An 18,431-nucleotide genomic window follows, 5' to 3' on the forward strand; every position below is an offset into this window, starting at 1 on the left:
CTACCAGTAGAACCCCGAGGGGTCCCCTACTATTTAACCATAAATTTCATTTTATGACGGCTTGTGCACTCGTTCGAACTCACCAATTCTCCTAAATTGTCTCATGGTACCAGGCTCGTTCTCCATCGGCCAACGAGCTCGGCTCGTTCTCCATCGGCCAACGAGCTCGGCTCGTTCTCCTATCCTGACCACGGTCGGGATGCCCCGATATTTCGGGATGATGGAGTACCTACGTGGACTCCCTGAAGATGTTCGTGAGTTCGTGATGCGGTCTCCACCGACCAACGAGCTCGGCTCATTCTCCATCGGCCAAGGAGCTCGGCTCGTTCTCCTACCCCGACCACGGTCGGGATGCCCCGATACTTGGGGATGCGGTCTTCATCGACCAACGAGCTCGGCTCGTTCTCCATCGGCCAACGAGCTCGGCTCGTTCTCCTACCCCAACCACGGTCGGGATGCCCCGATACTTCGGGATGCGGTCTCCACCGGCCAACGAGCTCGGCTCGTTCTCCTACCCCGACCACGGTCGGGATGCCCCGATACTTCGAGATGCGGACTCCATCAACCAACGAGCCCGGCTCGTTCTCCATCGATCACAGAGCTCGACTCAATCTCCTGTTCGTGATCAACGAAAAGTCAGTGATTGACAACAAACTGGATTCTTCGATCTTGCCGGCATCTCCAAAGAACGGACCCCGAGCAGAAGAGCGTCTTCAGTCGCCAGGCGAAGTTCATAGCCCCGGCATAAGAACGCTCACGGGTACCAGGTACCCATTCAATCACTGTCTTTACATTATCTCATTTATTTTCATTCTCGGATTCTTCTATCTTACCGGCGTCCCCAAAGAACGGACCTTGAGCAGAAGAGCGTCTTCAGTCGCCAGGCGAAGTTCATAGCCTCGGCATAAGAACGCTCACGGTACCAGGTACCCATTCAATTAATGTCTTTACATTATCTCATTTATTTTCATTCTTGGTTAATTAATTACCTAAATGAACCCCCGACTGGCGTCGAGGTACCTGGTCGGGCCAATCATTGCTCGGCCTCGCCCCTCCTACGTGCATCGTCCAATAGCAAGCTTAGTTTATACCGTCAGCTCGATGAATTCCCATCTCGAGCTGACGGGCGTTCAACCCGTTTGTCGAAAAAAAAAAAATCCGATCATCCGCCTCGACAACCCGAGGTCCGGGCTCAAAGTTCGCTAAAGAATTTTAAGTCTAGTGACCCTAGTCCTAGGGCTCGGTCGAATTCTGAGCTAAGCTCGAAAAGACCCCCCGAGCCCAAGCACGTCCTAGACATAAGCATCGCTATATTACTGGTCTTAGGACCTAAGCTCGACTATGCCGAGCCTAAACGCAAGTCCAACTATGTGGCGGACGAAGTTGGGGCCGTAGAGCCCAATTCCTTGGAGCCTAAAAGTGGATCCAAATGAAAGAGATCTAAGTCAACCGAAAATCAAATCAAAGCACAAGTCAAGCTGCAAGTTATAACAAATATGTATATTCATTTCAAAAAAGCCCGTAGGCTAAGTACAAAGCTCGGGCTCGGCCTTAACAAGTATAGAGGCCATCCCGACTTACAAAAAAAAAAAAACTATACTAAGGCTCGGGCTCGGCGACTTCAGGAATGGCCGGCTCCGCGATCAAGGCCTCTTCCTCGGCAGCCTCGGCAGTACCAGGAACAGCCTCGGAAGCCATCTCGGTGACCTCGGGGACAGCCTCGGCCGCCTCGGCCGGACCTTCCTGGTCGGCCCCCGGAACTTCTGCCTCCGCCTCCGACCTTTCGACCCCTGCTCTCGGTTTAAGCAGGTTCAGGTCAAAGTCCGGAAGGAGCCGCCGCAGTTGGTTGCGGAAGTCCTTGAAGCCTTGGATCAGCCCGTTCACGCCTTCCTCTTCCAGAAGGTCACGGAACTCCTCCGACTCGCGGAAGAGCCTAACCGCGTCTTGGGCCTGCTCCCGAGCCTCTTGCTCCCGAGCCTCGTGGTACGCGGCTTTCCGCTCGAGGTTTTTTATTTCCCGCTGGAGCTCTAAGGTTTTGAGGCGGGCGTTCCCCACCTCTTGCTCGCGGGTGGCCAGCGCCAGCTCGGCCTCGGCCAAACGAGCCTCCACGGCGCGCACTTCAGATCTCGCCAACGTGTGCGCGCCCTTCTCCTCTTCGAGCTCGGCGGTCAGAGCTTGAACCTCGTCCTCGGCCACTCCCACCCTTGCTTGGAGCGCCTGGCGCTCGGCCTCGGACGCCAGGCACCTTGCCTCGGCCTCCTCGTGCCCCCGCTAATGCCTCCGAGCTCGCTCCCGGTAGTCTTGCACGATGTGCATCAGCGTCTCCGTCTCGTGCAGATGCTGTAAAAAAGAGACGTGAAAAACGTGAGAAATTAAAAATAAAACTTGCATAACTGTACAAATAGGAAGACTAACTTACCCGGACGGCAGAGCAAAGAGTGGAGTCCATGAAGGCGCCGTAGTTCATGGACCGAATTTTGGTCTGGTCGGCCGGGAGCAGCGCGACCCGGAATACTTCGCGCGCTACTTGGGGATTATCAAGGGCCGAATTGCCCTCGAAGACCGACCAGACGGGAGCGTAAGGCACCCGCTCCCGTGAGCCCGACGAGCCCGGAAGGCCGACCTCGGCTGGCCCAGGCGGAGCCGGCCCCACAGCTCCTTGGCTGCTCCCCGGCTCGGAACTGGAGGACTGGGGTCGGACAGGCGGCCGATCTGACTGCCGCAAAACTGGAGCAGGGCGCGCGAGCGCCAAACTCGCTGAACTTTCTCCCTGGTCGGCGATTGGGGCTTCCTGCCGACCAGGAATCTGTGAAATTGGCGTCGGGCACGGGAGCGCCACCGTAGCTCCACTAGAGCCCGCGCCCTCCCTCCGACCAGCTTCGGAGTGCGCAGGGCGAGGAGCGCCCGTCTTGACCGCTGCGGTCGCCGAGACCTTCGCCTTTTTCCTCGACTCGGTTGACTCTCCCGAGAGCTCGGCCGCCCTCTTTTGGAACCGGGCGTATAAAACCTCGCTCTTGGTCACCATCTTTGCGATATCTGCAAGGACGAGCAGGATTAGAGTTCAAAACTGTAACAAAATGAAAAAGACACCCTACTGTTACCCTTACCCTGAGGACGCGCCGAGCTCAGGCCAACGTTCACTAGAGCGTCCTCACTTATGAGGCCGCTTAGTAAAATACCGTCCCCGAGACTGCGGATGGTGTCGATGATCCCCTGCTCGCGCGGAGAAAGCTTGGGGACTTTGTTGACGGACCTGAGTTGGGTCGGCCCCCACCTAGGGTCAAACCCCCATGTCCGTTCAGAACCTAGAAAGAAGAACTTCTTCTTCCAGTCATGAATGGACGAAGGAGCACCCTGGAAGAGTGGCCGGCCCGCCCGAAGGGCAATGTAGAGCCACTCTCCGTCTCCCGGATTCGACTTCAACACAAAAAGTCGCCGGAAAATGTTGACAGAAGTCGGAATCCCGTACGCTAAACATAGCGACAGGAAACCGACCACTGTCCTCCAGGCATTCGGAGCGAGCTGCGCCGGAACCAACTGGTATTCCGTCAGCAACTCGTTCACGAACCCGTGAAGAGGAAATCGTAGGCCGGCCCAGAGTGCCTCCAGGTACACTCCGATCCGGCCTACCGGAGGATTGGTTACCCGATCCCCCCGCCTGGCGGGCTCCAAACGGAACCCTTGTAGAGGAAAAAACCATTCCTCGGTCATTTCGACCTCCAGTACACCCATGGTGGACTCGACTTCATTCGGACTGGGACCCATTAGGAGGAAGGAAGAGAAAAAGTTCGAGAGGAAAAGGGACCTGTAAAGGATGCCGGAGAAAGGAAACTTTGGACTGAAAAAAGCTGGAGGAAGGAGACAATAAGAAAGGAACAGGAGGCCAGGTGAGGGTTTACATAGATCCCTCCAACGGCCCAGATCAGCGAGAAAAATGCTGTACCCCGTTCGGATTACGACGCGTGTCGGCCCAAAAGACGGAGCGCCACACTTAACTCGGGCTGACGCTTCGAACACAGAAGCGCCCCGTCGGATCATGCGGCCCCATCATGAGCCCACGACGCGAGGACGCTTCGGAGAAGGCGTCCCAATAATGAGGCATTTTCGGAAAAGAAGAGACGCTGCCCATTAGAGGCACCTCGAAGCGCCTGATAATTCGAAACGCGCGATAATTTAAAATTCCCACAACTCATGATGACCCAACTAAAACTACTTCTCGCACTCAAGCTGGTAACCAGCTGGAACTCGGAAGTCGGGGGGTAGTGTTGGGGAGAAAACCCAAGTCATGCCTCCTCGGAGGCGCTCGACCAAAGAGCGCCGACCAGAGAGGCGCTCGACCAAAGAGCGCCGACCAGAGGGGCGCTCTACCAAAGAGCGCCGACCAGAGGGGCGCTCGACTAGAAAGCGCCGACCAGAGAGGCGCTCAACCAAGGAGCGCCGACCAAGAGAAGCAACCCCGCCACAGGTGACTCCGCTAAGCAACCGGCTCGGCTCGGCACCCGTGCCGGGCCCGTGCCTTAGCCAAATATCCAATCTCCACCTAATCCTCTAAAGGATCTGACAACTAAATACATGACTCCACTGCAATCTGCCACCATCTCTAAGTCATCAAGGCACGTGATCTCTGCAGGCATTCGGCACGCCCTATCATTAATGCATGAGACCCCCTCAGGCCTCCGATGCACTCGGTCATTAAATGAACACGGCTCAAGATGATCTCCGGATCACTGAACCATCAAAGCGTATGGCTCTTCCTGACCACCGGTTCACTCAGCAATCAATGCACTTGCCATCTACGAACCTCAGGCCCACCACGGCCGGCGGTTCAACCACCCCAACGGGTCCGATCAACCGTGACAACTCCCTGACTCCGGCCTGATCCGGCCTTATTCTCCACAACGCCATTAATGAGCGTGATCGTGCCCAATTATCACAAAAGAAGACAAATTCCCCTGTCACCTCCCAAGTAACATAATATCTTCCTATAAAAGAGAACCTGGGGGGAAAGGAAAACAGGACACTCAAACAGAGACACAAAAAAGCAAAACATTCTCCTCCTTTACTCCACACATATTAGCCCCCTCTGACTTAAACTTCGGAGGGCCGGCGCCGGAAAGCCCGGCCACCGGCTTTCTTGCAGGATTCTCCAGGAGGACGCCACCAGTCGACGCACCGCCACCTACTGTCCCGGCAGCGGAGCTCCTCCCCTCTCGGTTCGCGGCAGCCCCCGGGTCCAATTTCTAGCAACAGGTTATATAAAATATCCGTTATGCTCTCGATAAACAGAAAGATCTTGTCACATTCTATGTAAAAGTTTAATGGTATCTTTGAGAAAAACTTACCTTAATTTCCCGTCGATAAGAATTGGACATTTCTATATTCCACAAGAGCTTTTCTTTTCCAAAAAATATAAAAATTTTATTCTTATAGAAAAGCTACTTTTATATTTCTCTTTTTCGAAAACTCTAATCATACATGAGTTATTTCTCTATTTTTTCATTGATCAAATTTTTCTATCTCTTTCTGCAAATCAAACGAGTCCTAAGAGTAAAAGCATTCACTATGTGCCTACAACGGAAGCCAGACAACAATAGCTATAAATGTTTTAAGATTGTAAGTTTGTAACTTGCAACTCCACAACAAGACAACAACTATCACAGATGTGGCTTTAGACTGGTAGTTCTCACTCAATTTTTTTAAGTATACCTTTTCTTTATTTCCACATATAGAAAGCTATCTAATGGAACCAGACTGTAATAATGGATGCTACCAGTAACCTGAGTTTAAGTCCTAGCTACACTACTTGAAAATTCATTATGTTAATAAATTAGATGAGTACTAGAATCCCCTTCCCATTGTTTTGTAGTAACACCAATGCGAATGTTGTGCAAATAGCCATCTACTTAGTTCTCTCCAATTAAAGTTAGTGGAAGCAGATTGCGTACTCTATTCTTGAAATTCATTTGCTTTTTCCTTTTCTGTCTCCCTTTCAATTTTTGGTCTCTCTCAGTGACCTATAATTATGTGCATCTATCGGAAAGAGTTCATATTGGTGGTTTCCATTTCCTATCTACTTGGTGTTTTAATGGACCCAAATGATGATAATGATGAGCATGAGAAAGATGTCCAAACTCCGAAAACCGAACAATTGATATTGCATATGTGGTCCAACCGGTTTGACTTCAGGACCAGTGATCCAATTCTTTGGCCTGGTCAACGTCTGGTTCAGAATTGACAACTATGGGCTCAATCAAAAGGTACAAAGGCTAGAAGGCACTGCCAAGAGAATATCTCTCTGGAATCTCACACCTTTAATCTTGAATCACACCTTTGAATTAGATTTCTTTGTCCAAGAGAAGAAGATTCAAAATGGGAGGTCTTAGCAACTTTCATCCACACGGGATATGACGAGGTGATAGCAACTGAAAATAAGACTTAACACTTGAATGATATGGAACAGTAGAAGTGAGTGATTTTAGGGTTGAAATCGGATCGAGATATCAGTATATTTTTACTTATTTTATTTGATGAATACAAATATGATACGGATATTAGTCGGATACAAAAATTCATATCCATATTTATTTTAAACAAATATCGATGCAAATTAAATACTATGAAAATAAATATAGATATAAGTCAGATAATTAAATTTTATAACTATCATTAAGTGAATGATAAATCAAATTAATAGCATATTAATATATTCATTTATTTTTCTTAAAAGTTCATGAATATCATATAAGATTAAATAGGGTTACAAATAGAATCAAATTTTTGGATATGGATAAAATAGTTGTCTATCTATATCCATATGTATCTTTTTTTTTGATAGATATAGATAAAAATATGGATATTAGTCAGATATTTCAATTTTTATCAATATCAAGTATGTATATTCATATCTATTTTTCTTGACAGATATAAATACAAATATTCGTCGGATGCTTAAATTTTTATTTATATTTAAATATATTTGAATATAAAAATAGATTAGAATGAATATTATCCGATCCAATTTCATTCTCAGGTGACTCCCACAAAGAATCAATGCGCAGCTGGGGGCATGCGGGGGCTTCTCAAGTTTAGTGGAAGTACTAAAGTTACGAGTGAGCACCACGGGCCCCGCAGGAATAAAAGAAGGCCGGGTGCTGTCGAATGGTCTTCGTTGAGGACAAATGGTGGAAAATGGACACGGTAGGATGAGAAAAGGGATTCATGCCAAGAGTAAGTGGGAGAACGCTGTGGCATTACAATATCAATGATTTAAGTGAGACAACTGTCCTGGGAGGAAAAGGGAATCAGCATAAAAAAAGAATTATGACATCAAACTGTACATGGATTGGATTGGATGCTTAAGTAATTTGATAAGCCAGTAGAAGGAAGGCAAAGTTACAGTGTCTTCAAATTATTTCCACCTACAATGCTATCATCTCCTACATTTAGTGAAAACTAGTTGGGATAAGACCCACAGGCAGCAGCAGTGGAGGGGACCTCAGACATCCAAAAGCTCCGGATTTTTTAGACCACATTTACCGCCGCCTAAAATGATAGGATGCATTTGATTCATAATCAAAATTGAAATTAAAAAAAAAAATCAGAATTAGCCATATCTCCTGTATCTAGATTGTGAGCGGAATTAAAATCGAAATAAAATTTGAATACTAGAAAAAATTAGAGATTGAATTTTGGAAGATTAAAATATTCCTATTTTTTTCAGAAATCAAAATGAAAATACGACTCTTTCCAACCAAATAGCTGAAATTAAGTCACCTTCCAAAGTCCAACTCCACCAACCAAATATGCCCTATAATGTGAATTGCATAGATTTTTTAAAATAGAGGCTGGCATCATTTGTCTTAAACCAAAATCAATTTACAACTACCAAAAGGGTAAAGAAAAACATTTTCTTCCCTCAGTAAACTTCCTCAGCCGAGAATAAGCGCAACCACATTTTATATAAAATTCCAAAGTCATAATAATCAGTCATATTGGTGCTATAGTCAACATATTAATAATCGATTCATTTACTGAGTATTCAGTATTGCATCGCTCCTGTTTCACATTTTGAAACATCATCGTGAACGTAAATGCCCAGAAGAATTGATATGGAAGTAACAAATTAAACTAAAATCAACAGCCGGGCGTAGAAAGATCTGTTATCAATACTCATATGAAAGTAATAAATTAGAAAAGTGAAAGCAACAATTGTAGTATAGAAAGATCACTATATCAATGCTTTTCATTTTGAGAGCACATCCAAAAGTTAATTTCTTGCTGTAAGTTGAAAAGTAAATAGAAGGATCAGCCACTAAAAGACAGTGCCAGTCCTATTGAAGTCTTCCAACTATAAATGTTACAGATGAAGAAAGTATTACAACATAAAGATTAGCCTGAAAGATGCTGAAGGTCTATCTGAACAACGAACACCTTTCCAATGAAACCCTGATAACTCCCAACTCTATCCCCGCGCGCACAATCATAGTCACCTAATTCTTGGCATAGCCAACCTGGGCATGTTAAAAAAAAGTGAGTAGTTCGAAGACTGGAAACAAAAAAGCAAATAACAGTACCATTTCCAATGATAAAACCAGCAGAATTACGACAGACCTCATGCACCATGCCCCACTGTGAAATGGCTCAGACCACCTGCAGCATAAATCCATCACCACCAGCAAGGTCACATGACGAAGCATCTCTGCCAACTCTACCAGAAAGCAAAAAAGGTTATCCTTGCAGCAGTAGAACCAAGATCCGTAATCTTAGTACTGGGTACCGATACCGTATCGGTATCTTATTAGTTCGGTACGATACACCTTTGCTGAAATAGCTCTCCAGCTATTTTTCTCAATTTCTATCTCGGTACGCTTTTGTACGGACCGGTACACACCTTGGTATGCCTTGAAAAAGGGCGGTACATCTTAGTACGGGCAGTATATAGCCGTACCAATTGGAAGGTGTGTTTCGTACAGGTTTTCTGGGGTACGGTACACCCCGTACCGGGCAATACGGCATGCTCCGTACCGAGCAGTATGGTACTGTACCAACTGCATTTCGTACTGGTTTTCTGGTGGTACGGTATGGCCCATACCAGGCGGTACAAGGCTGTATGGCAGATCATGAGTATAACCACCAGAGACAATATCTAATATTTTCATGCTCATAATACATGACATCTTCTTACCGGCCAGAGAAATTATTGTATTCTACACTTTTGACTTCTACTTTTCTCTTCTTGCTTGAGTCATCTATTCCCACGCCATTTCCAGCTGTGCTGTCAGTTTCACCAGTCCTTGCTTTCAGGTATTTGCCCACTCCACCACCCAACAAAATCAGAGTGCCTGGGTTGCTAAACCACGCACCTACCTTATCCTGAAAAGTTTACAATTTAACCCGCCAAATCATCAATCTTTTATATCGCAGATTTAAAGCAGTAAATTAACTTTATTCCTCAAAAAGATAGGAGACTAATGAAAATTACCATATCAGCAGCAGCAGCTTCCTTCTCCTCTTCTTCCTTCTCCTTCTCTTCATCTGGTTCAGTGCAAGGATTCACGAAAACTGTGGAATTTGTTATTTTTATCTCCTCCTGGATCAGAACAAGGATATCCAAAAAAAACAACAACAGGCTGAGACTTGAGAAAAAAAGGCATAATCCATATAATTCCACAGGACTCATGCTAATTCGGACTTGTTTAATCTAGGAGGATATGATAAGATAAGAGAGACAAAGGGAAAAAAAGCATAAACTGCAAGTCAATTTCACATCTACAGATTGCTTGAGCACTTTAACAGGCTGCAAAAAGTCTAACAGCATTAGGAAATGATCTTTTTTGTGATAAAGATATAAAATTACGATGTCAATTCAATAGCATGAAAAGGCAAAAGCAATTACATCATAAAAAATTATTCTCATTTGCATATAAAATCATTAGCTTACTTGACTTGGAAAATAGGGTTAAAAAGAGGGGAAGAAAGACCTAGATAGAACTTGGGATAAATTATTTTAGAAGGTTATGTAACTCATGCTAATGGAGAATTCCTCCCAAAGTCAGTGAACAGCAAATCAAAAGTTGAACCAATGGTTTGGTGAAGTTTATTGTGGGAATGAATGTACATGCCTTAAATTTTAACAAATGTGCAACTACTTGCATCCTATTGCAGCTAGTAGCTTCTAAGAAGCACAAGAGCACAACATGTGCAAAACCACTGTCCTATAAATTTCTGACCTGTCATTCTTTTTTTTTCGGCAATAGCATCTAATTGTCAGTGGTAGGGAGCCATCACAGTCAAATTCCAACGTAATCGAAAGATGTTTAATCCATTATAGTCATCCAAAATCCCCAAAATACCTTCATACTATGTTATGTTTTGCATGATTATTGACAACAAATACTCTAGAAAAGGCACATCTACAACATTTCTCAATTTGGTGCAAATTACCAGTCTCTGACATCATAAGTTATGAAAGATAATATGGCCAATGTCTAGGAAGTAAACATCCGTATATAGAGCACATAATATTGAAGTTGAAAACCGATACTCTATAAGTCCCCTTTCTGGCATCTTGCAGTGAAAGTCACAAATATTTAATAAATTCAGGTCTTAGATAACGATGATGCATATGCAATTCTGAGAATGGGTCGAGGGTGTTGCACCCCTGACCAAGGTTTGCCATCTCGGTATCGGTGCCACACTAGCACAGTATCGGTACGGTACGATACAGATTTTTTTTTTCGTACCGAGTGTTGGCACGCCATCCATACCAGATACCGGTACCGAACCTGTACAGTACACTCCGTAATGTCCAGTTTGGGCTGATATGGCATACCATGCCCCTAACAGATGCATATGTAGTGAAAAATAATAGTCAACTGACAAACAAATTATACAGATTTTGAATAATCTTCAGAGAGAATATAAATGAAGACAGAAAAATAAAAAGGTTGAAGAATTTTGCTCACCAAAGGCCAGTCATCATCATCAACAGGAACCTTCTCCATTGCTGCAAGAGTTGTCAAAACAACGACAACCATACCAAATACTGTATGTTTAAAATTCAGATGTTTGCAGACTTGTGCACAATAAAAAACTGGGAACCATTGGTATGGGGTCCACTGTTTGCCATGCTGACAACACCCCAACCTGAGTGCAGCAGTTTTGAATTTAGCTCATCCTTGAAGGCTTACCAAAAATGGATTGCCCTTTCCCAGTGCCAGTGGGGTCCCCACCCTAAATCATGAAGTTTGTACAGACCATGAACATTTAGCCTTATTTTTGCATATAATACAAGAAAGTGGAAGAGAAAAATTGTAAGTCACCAAATCATACCTAATGTTTCTATGAAAAGCGATGCCATCATAATAACCATTTGCATATAGTATGATGAAGTTTTCACACATCCGTGGAGTTATAACACAATGCAGCTCTAGATTCAAGTCTCCATGGTTGTATGCCATTGAACATATCCTCTCTTTTGTGGCTTCTTTTCAATTTTAACATATTCGAATTCATTTTTCGTCACAGCATCAAATGCAGCAGATGTGAAAGAACGTGAAGCAGTACCTGAAAAATTTCCAACTCTTCTAATTTTTTATGGTAAAAAAAGTACGTGGATGCAATGGAGCTTCAGATAGAGATGCTGTAAAAAAGAAAGAAAGAAAAAAAGGAAAACAGGGATACAAACATACAAGTTTTGCATTTACTGGGGTTTGTTCACCTGCAATGTGTAGCACAACCCAAGCTGCAGTCTTATCACTAGATGATGCTTTGGCTGCTGCTGCACTTCTTCCATGAACTGAAGCGGATGCTGCATCTACAATACTGAATGCCTGAGTGGATTTAGACTCTCCATTTAAACTAGACTTGGAGTTCTCTTTGACACGACATCTTGCAGCTAAAATGGCAGCAAGTGCCGCTGCTCTTTCATTTGTGCTTTGACATCACCTCCACCATGAAGTGCAGCTAGCTTTCCTTTCTCAGTCCCAAGCTCCTGCAGCATTTACCTGATATCCCCAGTTACATTTATATAATAGAGTGGATCTTCTTTCATTCTCCACAAATCTAACAAGAGAAGGATGAGAAAAGAAAAAACCTGCCTAAATTTCATGAAAACAAAGCTCCAAAAACCATCAACGTAGCACCAATTCAGATACTCACCTTCATTGTCAAGTTTAAATCTGTTCTTAACATGATCAAATTCCAACAGAACCTTGCTATCAAGTGCATTTAGATTCTACATGGGGCAAGCAGAGAACACTGTTAATCATTGATCTGGTTATAAGAAGGTTGAAAGAAAAGAAAATTAGTGAATGGCTCATCCGTAAGTAACTCTTTCCAGTTTTTCGTTTTCTGGTTTAGTTCTTTAATAGCCTGAACCATAAAAGTAAGCAGTAAAAAAGAGATGTTAAAGCCAAATCATGTTAACAGTCATAAAATAACACCCATAAATCCATACCCATGCAGATGATAGGTTACCCTGTGGAAAGAACCAGATCAAAAGAAAAAAATTGTAGCAGCACAAAAAAGGAATGTTTAGGATGCATAAAAGGAGCTCTCATAAGAACTGTGATGCAATTTATGAATTCATGATTACCACTTCTGATGCAACATCAACTTGTATGAAGAAGTCATCAGGTGCCCACACAGGAGGGTGGATTTTTCTACCTACAACAGTTTACCAAGGGGTCCATGTCATAAAAGGATTAAACCAACGAATGTGGAACCGAGCCAAACTGGCCGGTTCCGCCCGTTCCGAGCTGTACCGGTGTCTCACCGCTATGGTTCCCCTATTGAAAACGGCTCACTATCGAAGCTAGAGAAGGAGAAGAGAAAGAGAGAGAGAGCGGGGGAGGGAGGGAGAACGAGTGGCGGCGGACGCTGACGGAGGTCCGCAGGCCGGGGGGGTGGGGTGGGCGCAGCCACGTCCCCTAAAGAAACAGGGGATGCGGCCGCGGCTAAAAAATTTGAAATTTTTTAAGTGAAATCGGCAAATCGTTCTTTGCCACCGCTCGTTCTCCCTCCTCCGCTCTCTCTCTCTCTTTCTCTTTCTCTTCCCCTTCCTCGGCTCCGGCGTTTTCCTCTCTCGATGCGGGCCAGATACGGCCCGTATCGACTCGTTCTGTCGGAGAGCCAGTACGGTGCCCAGTACCGGTTCCTCCGACCTTGAATTAAATTAAAATAAAGTTTGGGTATTATATTTATTGTATAGTTTAGAACTACCATGAGATTTAACTCTGAAACTAGTTTGATTTACATATATCATTTGAGTTGTTTTTGCAAGAATGATGGCCTTATCTCTTCAGGGATGAAACCTTCGCACTGAGATTAGATGCCGCTGTGAAATAAATAAACCGAGTCATGACGTAATGACTTGAGAGACCTTAATTTTTAAATGTCTATAATCCCTGTTTATTTTCTTCATGATGAAACTTATTGGAAACAAATCCAAATGCGAACATTAATAGATTGTTGTCATCATAGGAAAAACCCAAGAGAAAAATTGAAAGAAGAAAATGGGAAGATTAGTTTCATAAAGAAGGAATAATTGAAACAAATATTTCTAATAATAAGTCTTCAGAATTAGAATAAAGGGTCATTTAGGGCTTCTCCCTCCCACTCCATATCCAATGGCAAAACCCTTCATATTTAGGGTGAAATCAGATATAAGAATTTTTAGTTAAATAGGATTTACTATGATCATCATCACAGGTATTTTTTCTAGTGTTATTAAACAGGTCAAGGAAGTTGTTAGCTAAATAAATTCTGAAAGTTGTCCAAGATATTCAGAAAATTATTCAAAGTTGAAGCACTATCTTTTTTCTAATATCATTACCTACACTCTCAATCTTCTCTATTTCTATTATCTACTTATCATTCTAATCAATTACCCAAATATTTCTCTAAGGTTCTGATTCATAAGTTCAAGTTCTTCTCAATTATATATTTTTAATTCAAGATTTCTGTCTACCATTTTTGTCCTAGCAAAATGTGTGCTAGATTCTTTAATCTGGTTATACAGTATCTTCTTTTTCTTTTTCCTTGAATATAATTCATTTGTAAATTCATTAACAGAACTCATACCCACTAAATGAATCTCCATGACTGTAGGTTCTTTAAGGGCACCTAGATGCTTTCCTTGAGCCACAAGAATTTATAGCCCCAATATTCCCCAAAATGAATCACTGATTATCTTCTATCACATTATTCCCCACACACAGTTATTGCTAATGGTAGGCAGCATCATTTTTCTAGCTGAGATGTTTCAGAGAAGACAGAATTGTGTGCAATTTTGGATGGTGAACTTTCATTAACTTGGAGGGAAGTCATTCACTTGTACTCACTATAGTTTTTGTTTTGAATTAAAAAAACTGACTAGTATTGGGCACGTGATTGCGCATGACAGTGAAAAAGTGTGGGTGGCTGTGATTTGGGATATGTGCAAATCATGTGGAGAAGTAAAGAGGTCTCATCGAGGAGATGCACTTTGAAAGGCCATGCCACAAGTTAGAAAGAAGTGTTTCAACATATTTTATTTTCTTAGGAATTAAATATGCACGTATGGATAAGTCATTAAAGTTGATATACTTAATCTGAAATCTTTCTTCTTTTCATTTTTTGGGACTCTTTCTGAGAGCATCAATTCCAGCCCAACTTGTATTTTTCCCCAGAATCTCCTTTCATAAGTTCCATTCTTCTTTAGAGACCATTGAATGACAAGAGTCATTTGAAAGTTCTCTTTAAATATAGTATGAGCTAAGAGAGGATCTCGATATTTCTAAATGCAAAAATCAACAATACCAAGTCTAAAGATGGGACCTCCTGATGGAACAGATTTAACTAAAAAATCTTCAGCCAACTGTCATGTTATGGTCACTATCACATTGGAGCTGCCCAACCATTCAATTTCCCTACCAGGGCAGCAGCCAATCAGCCTTGAAAATACAAATGTCTCAATTTTCTATTAATTTTTGCTAACCCTGTTTAATTTATGAAGACTGAAGAGCAAATGGGACAAATAAGTAAACTTTTGTTTCAAACTGCCTATATCTTGAATTGAGAAAGTGTTACAGATTAGCAGCAGTTAATATGTGTTTTCTAGGAATTGATGAAAAATAATTTTGAAGTAGTAATAAATTTCACAAACTAATTAGGTTTCTTAGTTTATCATGTTCAGTGCTGTTCACCTATAAAGTCCGCGGTAATTGAGTGGTAAACCACCAACTGGATGGCCCTAAATGAAAGGCCCTTTAAAAGGCTTTAAGCCCCATTTGGCAGAGTTGTTGACGGTAGAGCTTTCGAAATTAGAGCTTTTGAAGTAGAGCTTTTTGAAGTAGAACTTTTATAAAAAAGCTATTTGTTGTTTGGTAACTATATTTCTAAAATACTGTGGAACTTTAATATGTGTTTGATAAACAAACTGAGAAAGTTCTTTTAGTATAATAAAATAACCATAAAAAACATTGCATAGTATCATACAATAGAGCATAATAAAATATAATATATATTAATACATAAATATATGATATAATATAATATTACTGCAATATAATATAATATTATTATAATATATTAATATAATATTATATACTATAGCATAATAATATAACATAATTTGATATTATATAACATAACATACTAATGTATTATGATATAATGTAATATAATATTATTATAGTATAATACAATAATAAAGATATAAAATATTATAATTATTATCATTATGTTAATATTTTATTAATATAATATTTTTATATATTATAAAAGGATATTTTCTATAATTATAATATTTTATTATGAGTATTTTCGTTTGAAAAGAAAAAAATTATAAATCAAAACAGCTTTCCAATGCATGCTAAAAGTGCTTTTCTAAAAAAGCTCCATTTTTGAGCTTTTTCCAAAAGGCTGTTTTAGCTTTCTAGCATAGCTAAAACAACTTCTCGATTTTTTTACCAAACACCCCTATTCCATTTAAAAGTACTTTTGAAGGGTCAAAAAGTGCTTTCTGACCCACCAAAAGCTCTGCCAAACGGGGCCTTAGTCTAACCCTCTGTTTAGGAGTTTTGGGGAGAAAAGAAAACAAAGGAAAACTTTAATGAGGAGGGAAAAGAAAAGAAAGGAATAGAATAGACTTTTCTCTCCTCTTGTTTGGAAGTTTTAGGAAGGAAGAGAAAGTACTTTTCTTCCTCTTATCTGGGAGTTTAGAAAGAAAAGAAGAGAAAGCATACCTTTTTAACACTTTTACTAAAATATCCTTATTATAAAAGGGGCATGCTTATGAGTAGAGGTGCAAATGGATCGGGTCGGACCGGGTTATGAGGGACCCCGATCCAACCTGGATCCTTGTTCGGATCATAATTTTAAACTTAGACCCAACCCACTAGAAAATCAGGTCGGGTCGAGTTGGGTCCACGGCCTTAGGATATATTTGTTCTTTTAATTTGGTACTTCTTTAATTTAAGGGTAAAATAAGTATTATAAAAAAATTATTAAATTATAATTCCTTTCTCTCCAAATCCTCCCACTTATGGGAGGAAAAAAAGGAGAGAATTGGAGCCCAAAATTTCCAGAAAGTATGCTCATCACCAATGGTAACTCTCTAGAATCCTGATATTCTTTTCCAGTCAATTACTGGTGTAGGATCAGAATAAGACACAAACTTGTAATCTAAAAAATACATCTATTTACAAATTTTAACAGAAGTTTTATTAACTGACAAGCTTGCTCTATTTGTGAACAGCAAATAGGAAACCAAAGTTCTCAACTCACTATCAACCAAACACCAGAATCACAAAACACTCAAAAGTTGCAAAATAGCATTTACTAATATGTGATTTCGGTTACTGACAAGGCGAAGAAGCAAACTTGCAGTTCATTCCCAAATTGGTAAATTAACCTGAATTTCCCATTAGAATTTTTGTGGAACGTGAGGAGAATGAGATCTTCTTGCTTGAGAGGACCTCCGGTGACCGGATGTTTAACATATTTATTAATGTAAGGGAGTATATCCCTGCACCCAATTCAAATCAAACACAAACTTGCTTTTTTTTTTCTAATGGAAAAATAGATTTGATATCTCCAACAATATAAATAAACAAAAAAATGCATATTTTGCAGAAATCCTAACGCTATATCAAACACGCTCCCATCGGCCGTGCACACAGGGTCCTCAAATGGCGTAAAAGTAAGCCTACAGATCATTAAAATTAAAAGAGAGGAAACCAAAGGGTGGCTTTAAAATTGAGAAAATAGGGAAACTCTAGGTTTTTTGGGCATGGAAACTTACGAGAAGTAGTAGAAAGGCAAGCGCTTGAAAGGCGTGGAGGTCTCTTTGGATTTCGCACCGCTGCACTCGGTTGCCCACTCCGATCCTTGCTTTGATGCTTCTTCCCCATCTCGGCTTCGCTCCGGTGCCCCCGAAGAGAAGAAGGAGATCAAAAGGCTTGGGTTTTTCTATTTCTCGATTCCTCTTTTCTGGAGTAGGGTGTCTTCGGCTTCGCCAGGGATCTGGGGATTTCGATGGAGCCTGAAGGATTTCCGTTTACAATGACTCGCGAAGAAGCATAAGCAACGATAAGATGATACACGAGCCCGCTCTAGAACTCGCGTTTAATCTCGATCGTTGATTGAATAAACGAACAGTCTTAATTGATTAGTGAAAAAGTATGGAGAGAGGGTTTTTTTTTTTTTTTTAAGTACAACGGTACTTCATGTCAGCCCAGCATGAACACTACCCTCAGCGTCGAAAGAAAGAAGGCGACATAAAGAAAAAGGAACAGAATCGAGCTTAGTCCATAGAACCTCCCCTGAATGGTGAGCAGCAAAGGAGACGACCCAGTCTGCAGCCATGTCCGCCTCCCGAAACATATAGGTAATCTGGATCGAATGGCAGCCCGCTACCAGCCTCTGGAGGTCCCTGAGTATAGAGTGGCCGTCTCCCTGGCGCCCGACATCATAAATCCACTCGGTCACCATAGTAGAGTCTCCCTCTAGGATGAGGCAGTTGGCTCCTAGGATCTTCTTCGCATAGGTGACTCCCTCCCATGCAGCCTTGAGCTCGGCTCCAATAGCAGTCATGTCACAAGTGCGTCGTTCGCCTGCTGCAACTAGTCTGAAATTATGATTTCGGATTACAAATCTAGTCCCTCCTATGTCTTCTCCTACCAAGGCACTACCGTCAAAGTTCACCTTGAGATGGCCAGAGGGTGGGGTTTCTCAAGAGACAAAGGTCACTCAGGGCGCTGTGGCAGCGAAGTGGGAATCCCAGATGTCCCTAGCCAACCCCGGAGAAGATGCCCAGGCAGTGGCGATGATCTCAGTCGCCTAACGAATAGCCCTATCCAACATAACCCTCGGAGGGGTTCTCCTATGCTCAAAGATGCAGGCATTCCAGTCTAGCCAGATGTGGTACACCATATAAACACATATGATGC

The 18,431-nt window shown here is 42.4% G+C and overlaps 1 protein-coding gene and 1 pseudogene across 1 annotated transcript; both read right to left on the minus strand.

Moving 5' to 3' along the window:
* Nucleotides 1-1,599: 1,599 nt before the first annotated feature.
* On the minus strand, nt 1,600-3,025 carry LOC120105046. The gene is made up of 2 exons (XM_039117094.1): nt 2,420-3,025; nt 1,600-2,271 (listed from the first exon to the last, which is right to left on the minus strand). Exons 1-2 carry the CDS (start codon nt 3,023-3,025, stop codon nt 1,600-1,602), a joined length of 1,278 nt encoding a protein of 425 aa, XP_038973022.1.
* Nucleotides 3,026-8,208: 5,183 nt separating this feature from the next.
* LOC103705311 lies at nt 8,209-18,075 on the minus strand (annotated as a pseudogene).
* Between the last annotated feature and the right edge of the window lie 356 nt (nt 18,076-18,431).

The sequence above is a fragment of the Phoenix dactylifera genome, unplaced genomic scaffold (genome assembly GCF_009389715.1).
Source record: "Phoenix dactylifera cultivar Barhee BC4 unplaced genomic scaffold, palm_55x_up_171113_PBpolish2nd_filt_p 000184F, whole genome shotgun sequence".
Taxonomy (NCBI): domain Eukaryota; kingdom Viridiplantae; phylum Streptophyta; class Magnoliopsida; order Arecales; family Arecaceae; genus Phoenix; species Phoenix dactylifera.

What these genes read in the sequence shown, in the direction of transcription:
- LOC120105046 (XM_039117094.1), bottom strand. Translation starts at nt 3,025, where the DNA reads ATGGTGACCAAGAGCGAGGTTTTATACGCCCGGTTCCAAAAGAGGGCG. An exon ending in CTCTTTGCTCTGCCGTCCGG is followed by an intron (nt 2,272 to 2,419) that starts GTAAGTTAGTCT and finishes CGGAGGCATTAG; the next exon opens with CGGGGGCACGAGGAGGCCGA.